General features: G+C 42.4%; 1 protein-coding gene across 1 annotated transcript in view; it reads left to right on the top strand.

The window, feature by feature from the left end:
- Positions 1-2081: 2081 nt before the first annotated feature.
- SPHKAP (SPHK1 interactor, AKAP domain containing) overlaps positions 2082-12618 on the top strand; it is a gene marked incomplete at both ends in the record, with an annotated part of 85041 nt that continues 74504 nt past the window's right edge. The window contains one exon of the mRNA XM_084227861.1: positions 2082-2240. Within this exon, the coding sequence (XP_084083987.1) occupies positions 2082-2240 (159 nt within the window). The remainder of the gene's footprint in view (positions 2241-12618) is intronic.

The raw sequence follows: 12618 nt of genomic DNA, 5'->3' as shown, positions 1-12618 counted from the left end.
GGGAAACCTGTAAGAATAGCATTAAAAATTTAGACACGCCATGATATTTTACAAATGACTTCCAGAGATAGAAGGAACCACACTGTGTATTCCACTTTTATTTATAAGTGATGACAGACCCCAAAAAGGTAGGCAGTATAGTAACTACACAGTTGTAGCCAGGATCTGGATCTACTTTCCTTCCTTCCTCCCTCTCTTCCTTCCTTTCACTACCACTGTCTACAATAAGTGGGTGTTATCCTTTCATTTAAATTTGGCTCATTTTTGTTCTCAATATGGCAATGACATGAAAGATAACACATAAAAAATTGAATGAAGACAGATTTTATTTGAATTATTCTGTGCAACTTTTACCCAGATCTACAATCTGTTACTTCACCATCAGCAGTCGTTTGAAAAATGGCATTTATTTATTTACATTTTAAAAGGGCAGGCTTATTAGGAAAAGGAGAAAGAAAAAGAGAGGCACCTGCACAGTCACAAACGGGCAGGAGAACTGCCTAAAATATGTCATCTGTAATGATTAATAATGGAAATGCGAACCAGCTACATTCATGCATTGTCTGAGTCATGACTAATTGCAATACAATTAAAAAAAATGACTAATAAGGGTCATTTATTAATTAGAAGTGTGTTATTGACCCAATCTTCCACTTGGTATTTAAAAGAAAAAAATGTATGTTGGTTTGATAATTACACACATAGATCCTATTCCATAATGTATTTTCATGAATTTCATATGGTCTATGTTGTCAACATCAACAAAAATAAAATATGTAGACTTGAGATATCAGTATATCCTTTTAATTTCAAATTTTCAAAAGAGAAATGTTTCCTTAAGATTCAGAAAGATTTTTGTATTACAATTAGACTCAATTTAAATCTCTAGTCATATCATGAAAAGCTATTGGTTTTAATTTTTTTCCTGCCTTAAAGATGTACAAATGATTTTATTTTATTTATTTTATTTTTTTAAGTCTTATTTATTTATGGCATATAAGAGTTGGGGTACAGGCCAGAGGTGTGAGTGGTGAGAGGATTCACCAGAGACAGAGTGGGGAACAGAAGGGGCTGATTGACTGAAATACACTGCTGAGGGGAACAGCAGGCGAGTCAGGAGAGGTCTGCTGCACCATGTGGGTTGCTCCCTGGCCAGCTGTGGCTGTGGATAGCTTCATAGTGTTACGTCTTAACCCCTTGTGCCACCAGGGAGGCCCACAAATGATTTTAAATCTTTTTAAAAAGTCATGCCATCCTGTATATAGTCAGACACACTTAGGTTTGTAGAAAGAGGGAAAGGGATATAAATCTAGAATTTTGGAGACCGAGAAGGTATGATACCACCACCAGTCACAGAAACATTACAGAGGTGACCTGATTTCATACTGAGGGTTTCTTTGCGATGGTTGGAATAATCATGTCTTTCATCTTCAATTTATGCAATGTCACATGGCAAATATATTTCAATTAGAAAAAAGAGGGTGGGTTTTCTTAAGTCCACGCCCTTTTCATACCATCCCACCTTCTAATTAAAAGTAGTTACCCTTCTTTTTAAAAAATAAAATTTAGTATTTCTTTTGTGCATTGGAGAGTGAAATTAACGTGGCAACTGAAAAGATGTCATTGGCACTGCAGTATTGGATGCAGCTTTATATTCACAATTAGCTCATCCTAGTTTCACCAAGGGTGAGGCAAGTAAGTGCCAGAGTCAGCCAGAGGATGAGGTTTTTCTTAACTTTCTTTTTTTTAAAGATTGATTGATTCACTGATAGATTGATTGATTGATTGATTTGTGCAAAGGAGAACTGTGGTGTAGGACAGAAGTGCAAGGGACGGGGGTGAGAGGATTCACCAGAGACAGAGTGGGGAGCAGAACAGGCAGACTGACTGAAATACACTGCTGAGGGGAGCAGCGGGGAGACAGGAGAGGTCTGCTGAGCCATGTGGGTAGCTCCCTGTCCCAGGATGGAACTCAGGCCTCAGCGGCTGGGGATAGCTTGATGGCGCTGAGACTTTAACCCCTGCGCCACCAGGGAGGCCCCGAGGTTGCGTTTTGATAAACCACATCTTCCTTTCTGAACATGGAGGTGACTCACTGGAACATGCTCTCTTTTGTGTTTTGGGGCACAAGCAGCGACGTGGAGTCCCCGCTGGCGTGTGAGGTTCCGGCCCCGCAGCAGGGCGGCGCGGGGGGCAGCTGGGGACGCAGCCCGGGGAGCTCCATCACCGCCCGGAGGAAGGTAACCGGCCCCCTCGCCTCCCTGACCGCGCGTGGCCACAGTGTGGTTTACGAACTTTTTCTAAAGCAGAAGCAACACAAATCAAACACTAGGATGGCCCACAATTTGCTTCCCCAGATAACCCTTGGTGGTAATGAAAAGAGGAAACCTTGGCTGGCTCATGTGGTTCAGACGAGCATGACTAGAAAGTCAGTCTTCGACCCTTGAACCCCAAGCTCTGCCCAGAAACTTCGCCCACACCTGGCCTGGGGGCACAGCCCTGTGGGTCTCCTACCAGGAAAATCGCCACATATCGGGAATGACTTGGCTTTTGCAGGACGCTCCCAAGACTAAGAAAAATCCAGGTCTGTTCTCCTTTGGATAGTTTCTTAAAGAGAAGGGAATATGTGGCTTATTTTATTTATTAAGAGAAACAGAATTGAAATTTCCAAGAATATAGACTTGAAAATTGATAAGCAAAACTTGCTTTAAGACACTTGCAGACATAACATCATCCGACTTATTGTTCTAGCTAACTTAAGGCTCAGAAACTTAAAGCCAAATTCCCAATTACCCACGTAATGTTTTTGTCTTTATTTGATGCTGTACTCCAAAGGAAAATGTCATTTTTGTCATCCAAACATAAAGGAAATCAACTGGAATATTTCATTTATTTTTTAAAAAATTTAAATTGTAAAAAGTACATATTTGAAATTTAGACAAATTCTATTACTAAACAGATTGCATGTGTATGAATGATATATGTGATGTGTACATGGCATGCATTATATATGGAGAGACGTTATCAATTTATTGGTTAAACAGCCTTATATAGTATCTGCTTGTGTGGGTTTTATAGCTTTCAAGTAACAAAGAAATTGATAAATATCTGCATTAGAGAACAAGTATTGACTGTAGAAAAGTGAGATTAAATATAATTTTATAAAAGTTTTTGCATGCATACGATGTAACCAAATATAAAAATAAAACTAATAAATTAAGAGCTCCTTTTAAACACATTTTATATGATCCATTTTTCTTGCTCCCTTTAAAAAATTCATATGGAGAAGTCAGTGATATAAATTCCAGCTTATAATTCAGGACACTGAGGCACTATATTTCTAAATTATACTTATAAAAAAGCTAAAACTGTAGGTCTTATGTTAACTCTGTAACTCCAAATTATAAAGTCTCCACCAGATGCTGCACATTTCCCAAGACTAAATAATTTTCTAATTAAAACTCTTATTTTTATCGAGGTAACATTGGTTTATAACACTGTGTATGAGTCAGAGGTACTGGTTCATGTCTTTTCAGATGTGTGTGACCACACCCCACCCACCACCAAAGCCCCACAATCCTTCACCATAGACTGTTGGGCCCCTCCCCACTTGATGTTTTCACCCCCACCCTCAATTCACCTGGTAGCCTCAATTATGCAATCGGATTTCTAAAATTTATTGGGTTTACTTTTGTTTGTTATTTTGTTTCTTTGTATTCCATGTGTGAATGGAACATCTGGTATTTGTCTTTCTCTGACTTCACTATGATCTTTCAATTGTTCTAATTTTTTTTTAAGATTTCTTTATTTATGCATATAAGAGCTGGGGTACAGACCAGAGACGGCGGGGGCGGGGCATGATAGGATTCACCAGAGACAGAGTGGGGAACAGAACAGGCAGACTGACTGAAATACAATACTGAGGGGAACCGCGGGCGAGACAGGAGAGGTCTGCTGCACCATGCGGGTTGCTCCCTGGCCGGCCTGGGATCGAACTAGTGCTGCAGAGGCTGCGGATTGCTTCATAGTGTGGTGCTTAATCCCCTGCGCCACCAGGGAGGCCCTGTTCTAATTTTTAACTAACTGTATTCCTATAGGTTAGGGTCCAAATGGCCTTTAGAATTCTTGAGTTGAGACTGACTACCAACTGGAACACCCAGTTCTATCACTGCCAGTTGTGTATTCTCAGGGAAATTATTTAACCCTTCATGCCTCAGCGCATTCATTGGGGAAAAAAAGACAATATCCCTGGTACAAGCCCAAGGCCGTGAAGCAAGCGAGTTTCACACGTTTCCCCAGTCCACGTGGCTCCTCCAGGTCTCCTTCTTGGTCTCCCCCCTTCCTTCTCCCAGTCTTCCCCAGCTTCTCCTCCCTGCTCAGTGCCACCCTTTCTTGAGTGGAGCAGGGATAACTGCAGAAAGTTTTAAGTATAACTATTCACTAGACAATTAATTCTATTATAACTGTTAATAGGTGGAATCATATGAAATTGCCTTTTCTACAAATCAAAAATTCTGGTCCAACCTAAATACAGTTGGACTTCTGAATGGGGCTACCTAAGGATAGCTCATAAATGGCCCCTGACTCTTGAAGAATTTATAGTCTAGTCTGGGAGATGATACTGGTTCCTCATATGGAAAGACAAACAGTAAATTCACAAGTGAAGTAATTATTTAAGATACATAAATATCTCACGAGAGTATCAGTTGGATAAAAAACAACTATTGCGGGTATGAATATCTAAGAACAAGGTCTTACATCTGTAACAATAGACCAAAGAACAGTAAAGTGGATCTCAATAGTCACTTTGGAGTATGATCAAGATTTGAATGAGTAGAGAGAAGAGCCAAACAAATTTCAAAAAGCAGCTCCAGTGTAGGAGAAGTCAATGCCTTGTGAGCTGGTAGCATTCACAGAGCATCTCAATGTCTTTCATTTCAAATATTCTTTTAAACTTATACATTTTTGCATTTAAAGACAGGTTAGTACCCATAGGCCATACATCACACACTGTGTGGCCTCTGCTTTCTTTTCCATGCAAAGAGCAGTTTACCATTATTTTCTTCTTCTTTGATCTGGTACATAAGTTCTAAATAAAAGACATTGAATATTGAATTATTTCAGTCCTTTATCATATCTATGTTGCAGCTGATTTTTTCATTTTTTTATTCTTTTAATTGTATTGTTTATTGATTGATTTACAACACAGCATGTGATTTAGGGGTCACATAGCTTCAGGTGTTTGTTACTATACCACACCCACCACTAAATGATCAATGATCAAGTTGTTGTTGTTTTTTAATCTTTCTAATCACAGATAATGGGACTGGGGAAGTAAGAATCTAGATGTTCATAAATGTGGATATAATGTATGCTCTGTTCAAAGAGGCAAAAGGAGCAAGGACATCTCTGCCTTAGAAATAGCAAGGTTGTTTGAGTTACCGCTCTTCACAGTCAATCAACCTTCAGTAAGAGTAATGTGGATAATTGAAACCCATTGGTAATTCCCCAAACTCATTTCATGTAATAGCTTCATCTTCTTCCCTATCAAACCTTCTCATCAGAACTGACATATTGCTAAATTAACTAGTGGAAGAAATAAAACAAGGGTCCAAAAGATAATGCATTAGTTGAATAATCAGCTTCTTGAAAATTGCAGATCGACTGAATTCCTTCATATGCATCATGGGGACTCTCTAAGAATTTCTGGAATCCTGCCCAGGTGCAATTGTTTCAGCTCCTCTTTATTTTGGGGGAAATGTGATCACTGAGAACCACACTTATTGAAAAAGGCTTAGCATCAGGGAAAAGACTTTGGTATACTTATCGGAAGGAGAAACTCCTTAATATGTATTTTCGTGAGTGGGCTGCCTGTCCCCAGAGCTAAGGTGACCATCCACACAGCACATTCCATGTATATTGTCCCGTGTCTTGTTAGCAGATCCCCCCCTCCCCGTGGTGTCCTCAGAAGTGCCCTGGGGTACACGATAATTCATATGGCTATCGTGGCTCTAGCTTCAAAATTACCCTTTCTCTCCCTTTGCCCTTTCTCTAAGTGCTAGGGAACTTAGCAGAAAAATTCACACTAAAGTGTTCGTCACTATGAAGTCATTTTTGGAGTTGTTGGGTTCGGAGAGCGGGGTCCTTGGGTTCACCAGAGCTCCCCTTTCACAGGAACCAATGAGTTTCCCAGGTGAGTTTCTCCATGACACAGAGTGGTTAGTCATATCCAAAAGGGCAGGCTTATTATAAAGGGAGAGAAAAATAAAGGACACTTGCACAGATACAGCAAGCACAAAGGGCTGCCCCTGAAAGGGACAGGTTTGCTAAGGGAGAGGCCTGCATGGCCACAGGGGGGCACCCTTGAGGAGAGCAGCCTCTGCTGCCCTGCAGGGAGAAAGTTAGCGAAAAGAAGTACCTGTGTAGTCACAGGTGGGCAGGAGGGCTGCGGCCCCTCACTAGTGCAGAGACTGCCCTGAAATAGTCTTCTCTGTGGGAGGGGCTCATTCCTTGGTGGAGTGGCCTGTTTACTGTTGATTTTTTATAGCCATGTAGAATTTTTTTTTTCTAAGATGTATTTATTTATGCATACCAGAGCTGGGGTGCAGGCCAGAGGCACGGGAGGGTGAGAGGATTTATCAGAGACAGAGTGGGGAGCAGAACAGGCAGACTGACTGAAATACACTGCTGAGGGGAGCAGCGGGCAAGACAGGAGAGGTCTGCTGTGCCATGTGGGTAGCTCCCAGGTCAGGGATCGATCTTGTGCTGCAGTGGCTGTGGATAGCTTCATTGCAGTGCAACTTAACTGCTTGTGCCACCAGGGAGGCCCCGTCACATAGAATTTGAAAGGGACCTGAGAATCTAAAATGGCCTCAATCTCCTTGGTCTTGGCCCTAAGACACTAACAGCATCTGACACTTTGCTTGCATGTGCCTGTGCCTTGGTGCCTAAGGGTTTTTAGTTCCTATAGCTGGTTTCCCAACTATGCTAATCACTTCTACCCCCACCTCCAGCTCCTGGCATCATGTGAGCCTGGTTTCTGGTCTTGTGGCACCTCCTTTCCAACTTTTCTATCATTACCTCCATCAACTACTTAGCTGAATCTACCAATGATCACAAAAATCAGTTTTTACTTGACTTCTGCTGCTGCTACAGTAGTTCCTGTAGCCCCTCCCTTAACTGACATTGATAACAGCCTGCTCAACCTGGACACAACTTCAGACTTCATTCATCATGCAGCTCCAAGCAGATACTCCCAACCTGGCCAAGTGGGAATGCCAACTAACTTCTATGATACTCTAATTCACGAAGTGTACCGGATGGGGTGAGGCTACTCCAGAACCCCCAAAACTGACTGCTCTAAATAGGTTCTGCCATGTGCCTCATCAAGACAAAACATACTCCAGTGTGTAAGACCTTGGATGGAAAGGAACTTGAATACAACGAGTGTGCAACAAAGAAAAGACAAAGAATATGGGTCCCAAATCAAGCACCTGAAGTTACCCAATTTCCAAACAAACAGGGTTGGTCCAAAGCAAGGCCCGGAGCCTCCCACAAGTCTAAATCACCTTCTATGGGGGCCCCATAGGAAAGGGGCAGAAGGGGCCCCCCAGCATGTCTGGAAGGAAAGAGAAAAATCAAAATCAAAGCTGCCATTGTTCACCTCCCCACAGTCTCTCATTCATGTCTGTTTCAACCAGTCCAGGACCAAGAAGCAAGTGCAGCTTTTTCACATGTCTCTGTTCCACGTGCCTCCTCCAGGTCTCCTCTTGCTCTCCATCCTGCTTCCTTCCTTCCCCAGTCTCTTCTCCTGCTTCTCCTCCCTGCTCAGCTCCACCCTCCCTTGGGTGGGGCAGGGAACCTGGAATTGTTGGGGGGAGAGAATGTCTTGAACAAACTCCACAAACACAGGTTTTCTGGGCCCCACCCTCACCCCAGACCAAAGAGATCAAAGGCACCAAAGACTACAAATCCCATAATGTCATCACCACCAAAGGGAGGGTGCTGGGAACTGAGGGTGGAGTCAAGCAGCCAGGCTTGGTATAACCAGACATGTGGGCCTTGGGAGTCCTTTGTTTTTTCCACTGGCTTTCAGTGTGCTATTGGGGTTCCAGCTAAGCAGAGCTGGTAGGACACATTCACCAATTTCTCTCTCTTTCTCCCTGAGTTGGTCCTTTCTTCCTTTCCCCTTTTTGTAAATAAACCCTTTATTAACCTTTTTGCATATGCCTGCAGCTGAGTCTCATTTTAAGTCCCTTTTAAGAGCAGGGGAGGACCACAGTCAGGCTAACCCATTTCACATTGGGGTTGCCCTGTAACAGAACCTCCCCTTTCCCTGGGGACCATCCTCTAACAGAAGTACCAGCCCAGAAGAAGTTTTAATGTAAGTAATGCAATTTGTCAAAATAATGCATTTCAAAGGAGGGAATTCCAAAATAGTGCAAGAACAAACTGGGAAGGGAGTGGCTGGTGGGGAAGGGCACTGGGGTCCCCCAAGCCCTTGGCTGTGTCTCCCACGGACATTGCCTGATGCTCCTGTCTCAGCAGACAGCCCCTCATAAGATAAATACAACTGTCGTTGTTCGACTAAATCAGGGATTTTTCCATGCAATGAAATGATCATAAATGTTATTCTTTTGTACCTGGTCAACTAGTGAAAAGTCTTTATATTGTCTTTCTACTGAGAGACAGTGGAGTGTCACATAACCAGTCCTGGACTTGGAATCCAAAGGCTTGAGTTAGAGCCACAGGTTTCTTACTATGTGATCTTACACCTGGTAACAAAGAAGGTAATGTCTCTGATTCAAATGCCTTAAGGTGGGTATAATATCTGCATACAAAAAGGTTCATGTAAACCCAAGGCACTGAGCTGATGTGCAGTAAATAGTAGTTGGTTGCAAATGAATGACCTTTACACCAGGATAAATTTCATTTAAATACAATACACAACTAATCTGAACATATCAGGGATGTCTTCTCATTCCCTTGAAAATCTGCTGGATTTTCCTCTGCTACTACAGCATTATTTATAGCCAATGTCATTTTTCCACAATAGCTGGACATTTTTGATCCCTGCTTTACTTTATGAAGTGAAGATTTTGCTATTTGCAGAGAACCAAATGCGGAGAAAAATCAACACCACAAATATCCTCCTATTTTTATGTCATGTTAATTAAGTCTGCCTTAAAGTTGGATTTATCAAAGGCAGCTGACCGAAAACACTCCAGGTTCCCAGAGGCAGAGCTTGATCTTAATATGACATCGATCAGCCCTTTGAAGTTACTAGAACATTCCTTACCCTGACTGGTCCCCTTTAAACTGATTAAAAATTTCTGTCAACAGTGGCACAGATACGGCTAAGAAATGACAGAATGGATGTCCCTCGGTGGCGCATCTTAGTCTATGAAATGCACTTTCATCTAAACTGCTATAATCTTCATGAGTGTAATTAACTGAATCAATTCAATTAAGGCATGCAGGCATGGGCATGGGAGGCCTTTGCAGGATGTGGTCCATATGCCTAGACACATTTTTTTATTAGTCAGAAGTGTGTCTGTTGACCCAAAGCCCCCCAGGCACTTCCAGGAAGCACATGAAGGAAAATAGCTGCAATATTCTCTATTGACAGAAGCTGGTCCCTTAGAGGAAAGAAGCACTTTAACATGTGAAATAAGTAAATGAAAAACTAAACCAGCATCACTGTGCCACACTCACCATTCTTTTCTTTTGTTTTAAAGATTTATTTATTTATGTGTACAAGAGCTGGGGTACAGGTCAGAGGTATGGGGGGGTGAGAGGATTCACCAGAGACAGAGTGGGGAGCAGAACAGGCAGATCTACTGAAATCCACTGCTGAGGGGAGCAGCAGGGAGACAGGAGAGGTCTGCTGTGCCATGTGGGTAGCTCCCTGGCCAGCTGTGGCTGCGGATAACTTCATAGGTTGCGTCTTAACCCCCTGCGCCACCAGGAAGGCCCTCACCTTTCAAAAGAGGAAAACACTAGGCTTTTCCCCTTGCAGTACAAACCACTGACAGCTGTGTCAACTGTTTCTTCTGATCTGGTCCCCGGCAAAGGGCTTCAGGACCAGCTTCTGATACCAAAAAATGGCCAATCTTAATTTTGTCCAATGTCCATTTGTCCTGTTTTATCACCATTCTGCAGACCTAGCCAGAGGCTTTTAATAAAAGATTTTTAAAAAAATAAACAAAGAACCATGTTATTTAAAGTGATAGTTGAAGAAATCTAACCAAGATTCCTTAAAGCAATGGCAGGTGAATGTGGGACATGGTGTGGGTGGGGACAAGGGGAGAGGAGATGTGGCCACTCCAGGACCAGTGGAGGTGAGAAGCAGGGACGTCAAGGTCAGCTGAACTCCTTCCATGGCTGTGAAGGATCATTTGTGGGTCTTTGGGCCAAGACAAACATGCATGGTGGTGCCTCTGAGGTGAGCAGGAAAGGGCTGGAGGTCCACCTGGGGAAAGGAGTCCCTGCTTCAGCCCAGTTGCATTTAAAGAGCCAGCTGCAAATTTCCCTCTGGGGTCAATTCAGTTTTGTGTGCCCTGACACAGGCAGCCAGTAGGTTTCACAGCCACCTGAGGCCAGGACGCAGATAATGAAGGCTTTTCAGGGACAAATTTCCTCCACCTTCAGCAAAACGGTAAAAATGCTAACAATCTCCTTTTGCCTTTCACAGGCTAGTCCACTCTGAAGCAAAAAAGTCAGTTCATCCTTTGGAAAATGTCAATCCAGGCATCCTATGCAGGAAACTTCATTTAAGACTTAATCAATTCTGGCTTATTTTGCAGTTTGAATATGATTCAACATATTCCAAATGTCATTTTTTTTTTAAGTGAGCTAATAATGATTTACAACATTTTATGGCTAGAGGTAGCAGATCATTTCAGATGTTGTTACCATGCCACACCCACCACCAAGGACCCAGAGCCTCCACCAGAGTTCATGGTGCTCCCTTCCCAGTTTGGTCCTGACCCCCTCCTCTAAAAGCCTCAGTACTACACTCAGATTTTTAGGATTTTTTATTGGTTTGGCTTTATTTGACCCTTAGTATGTCTCTATATTCCACATATCAATACGATCACTGGTATTTGTCTTTCTCTTTCTAACTTAATTTAGCATAATCCCCTCCAGCTCCACCGATGTTGTCACAAATAGCAAGAGTTTATTTTTTGATTGCTGAGTAATATTCCACTGTGATTACAGACCACATCTTCCTGATCCATGTATCCACTTAGGCTGTTTCTATCATGTAGCCATTGTAAATAGTACCGCAAAGAATACAGGAGTGTAGAGATCCCTTTTAATTAATGTTTTTGTATTCCTGGAGTGGATGCCTCGGGGTGCAGTTGCTGGATCATATGGTAGATCCATTTTTAATATTTTGAGAAGCCGCCATGCTGTTTTCCCTTGGAATTGAGTCACAGGTTCGGCTTCAGTGGCGCAATGAGTTAGCAGGTGGCACTTATGAGGACTGAACCACAATGACACCGCCTGCACACCTTTGAGGATGGCCCACATTGAAAAGACCAAAAACAAGTGTGGGGGAGTGTGGAGTAAAAGGAACCCCCTTTCACTGTTGGTGGGAGTATAGACACCTACAGGTCCATACTTTTGAGAATCTGTGTCCAGGACTCTCACCACCACCAACAAGTGTTTAGGATTCCAATATGCTAGTCTTACTCTCTTGTCTACAGTTAATTCCTTGAACATCATGTTTGCTGTGTGCAGAACTCCTGGAAGGATATTGCAGTGCCTATTCTTTATTTTCTTTTTTTAACCAAAAACTAGGACTCTGAAAACCTAAAATAGCTGAGAACAGTTTGTGGCATTGAGAATGCTGTTGCGGTATTAGAGCTAGGCAAGTGATCTTCATGTGAATTCTTATAACTACCCCAAACCTTATTTATATTGTGTATTAATTATCTCTATGCAGAAATGGAATGGGCCTAATTTTTTAAAAATATCTACTCTGGCATTCATTCTCTATTTTATCTCTGGGCATTTAAAAAAGACTTGCCAACTCGAGTCCCTGTTTTCCAGACTTCCTCGTTTTTATTTTTTTCCAGCCTCTGATCTAAGAAACACTTTCAGCTGTGTGATTTGGAGGAGATGCTGCCTACCCACCCTCCTGGTAGCCTCCCCTTTCCTGTGTCCTGGCAGACTTGCCCTTTCAATAAAGGGCCTGCTTTGTAGCCCCTGCCAGTGCCAGGGCAGGGGAGATTAGGCTCAGATAAATTTGGTTTTGTTTGATTTTTTTAAATTGTGTTATTTTTACCAAGGTGACATTAGCTCACAACACTGTGTATGATCTAGTGATACAGGTTCACACCTTTTCAGATGTATGTTACCATTACACACCCACCACCAAAGCTCCCATAATCCTCCAGCACAGTCCATTGGGGACCTCCCCTTTTGCTCCTGAATCTCCTGAATGCTCCTGAATCTCACTCTCCCCCTCCAGTCCCATCAGTTCCCTAGTCAGCTTTCTAAGGCTTGTTTCGATGTAGTTTTGTCGGTACATTTGTTTGGTTTCTTTATATTCCACATGTAATTGAAATCACCCACTGTTTGTCTTTCTCCTTCTGCTTATTTCACTTAATA

The sequence above is a fragment of the Talpa europaea genome (genome assembly GCF_964194135.1).
Source record: "Talpa europaea genome assembly, chromosome: 1".
Classification (NCBI taxonomy): domain Eukaryota; kingdom Metazoa; phylum Chordata; class Mammalia; order Eulipotyphla; family Talpidae; genus Talpa; species Talpa europaea.
This window is presented reverse-complemented; position numbering and strand designations above follow the sequence as displayed.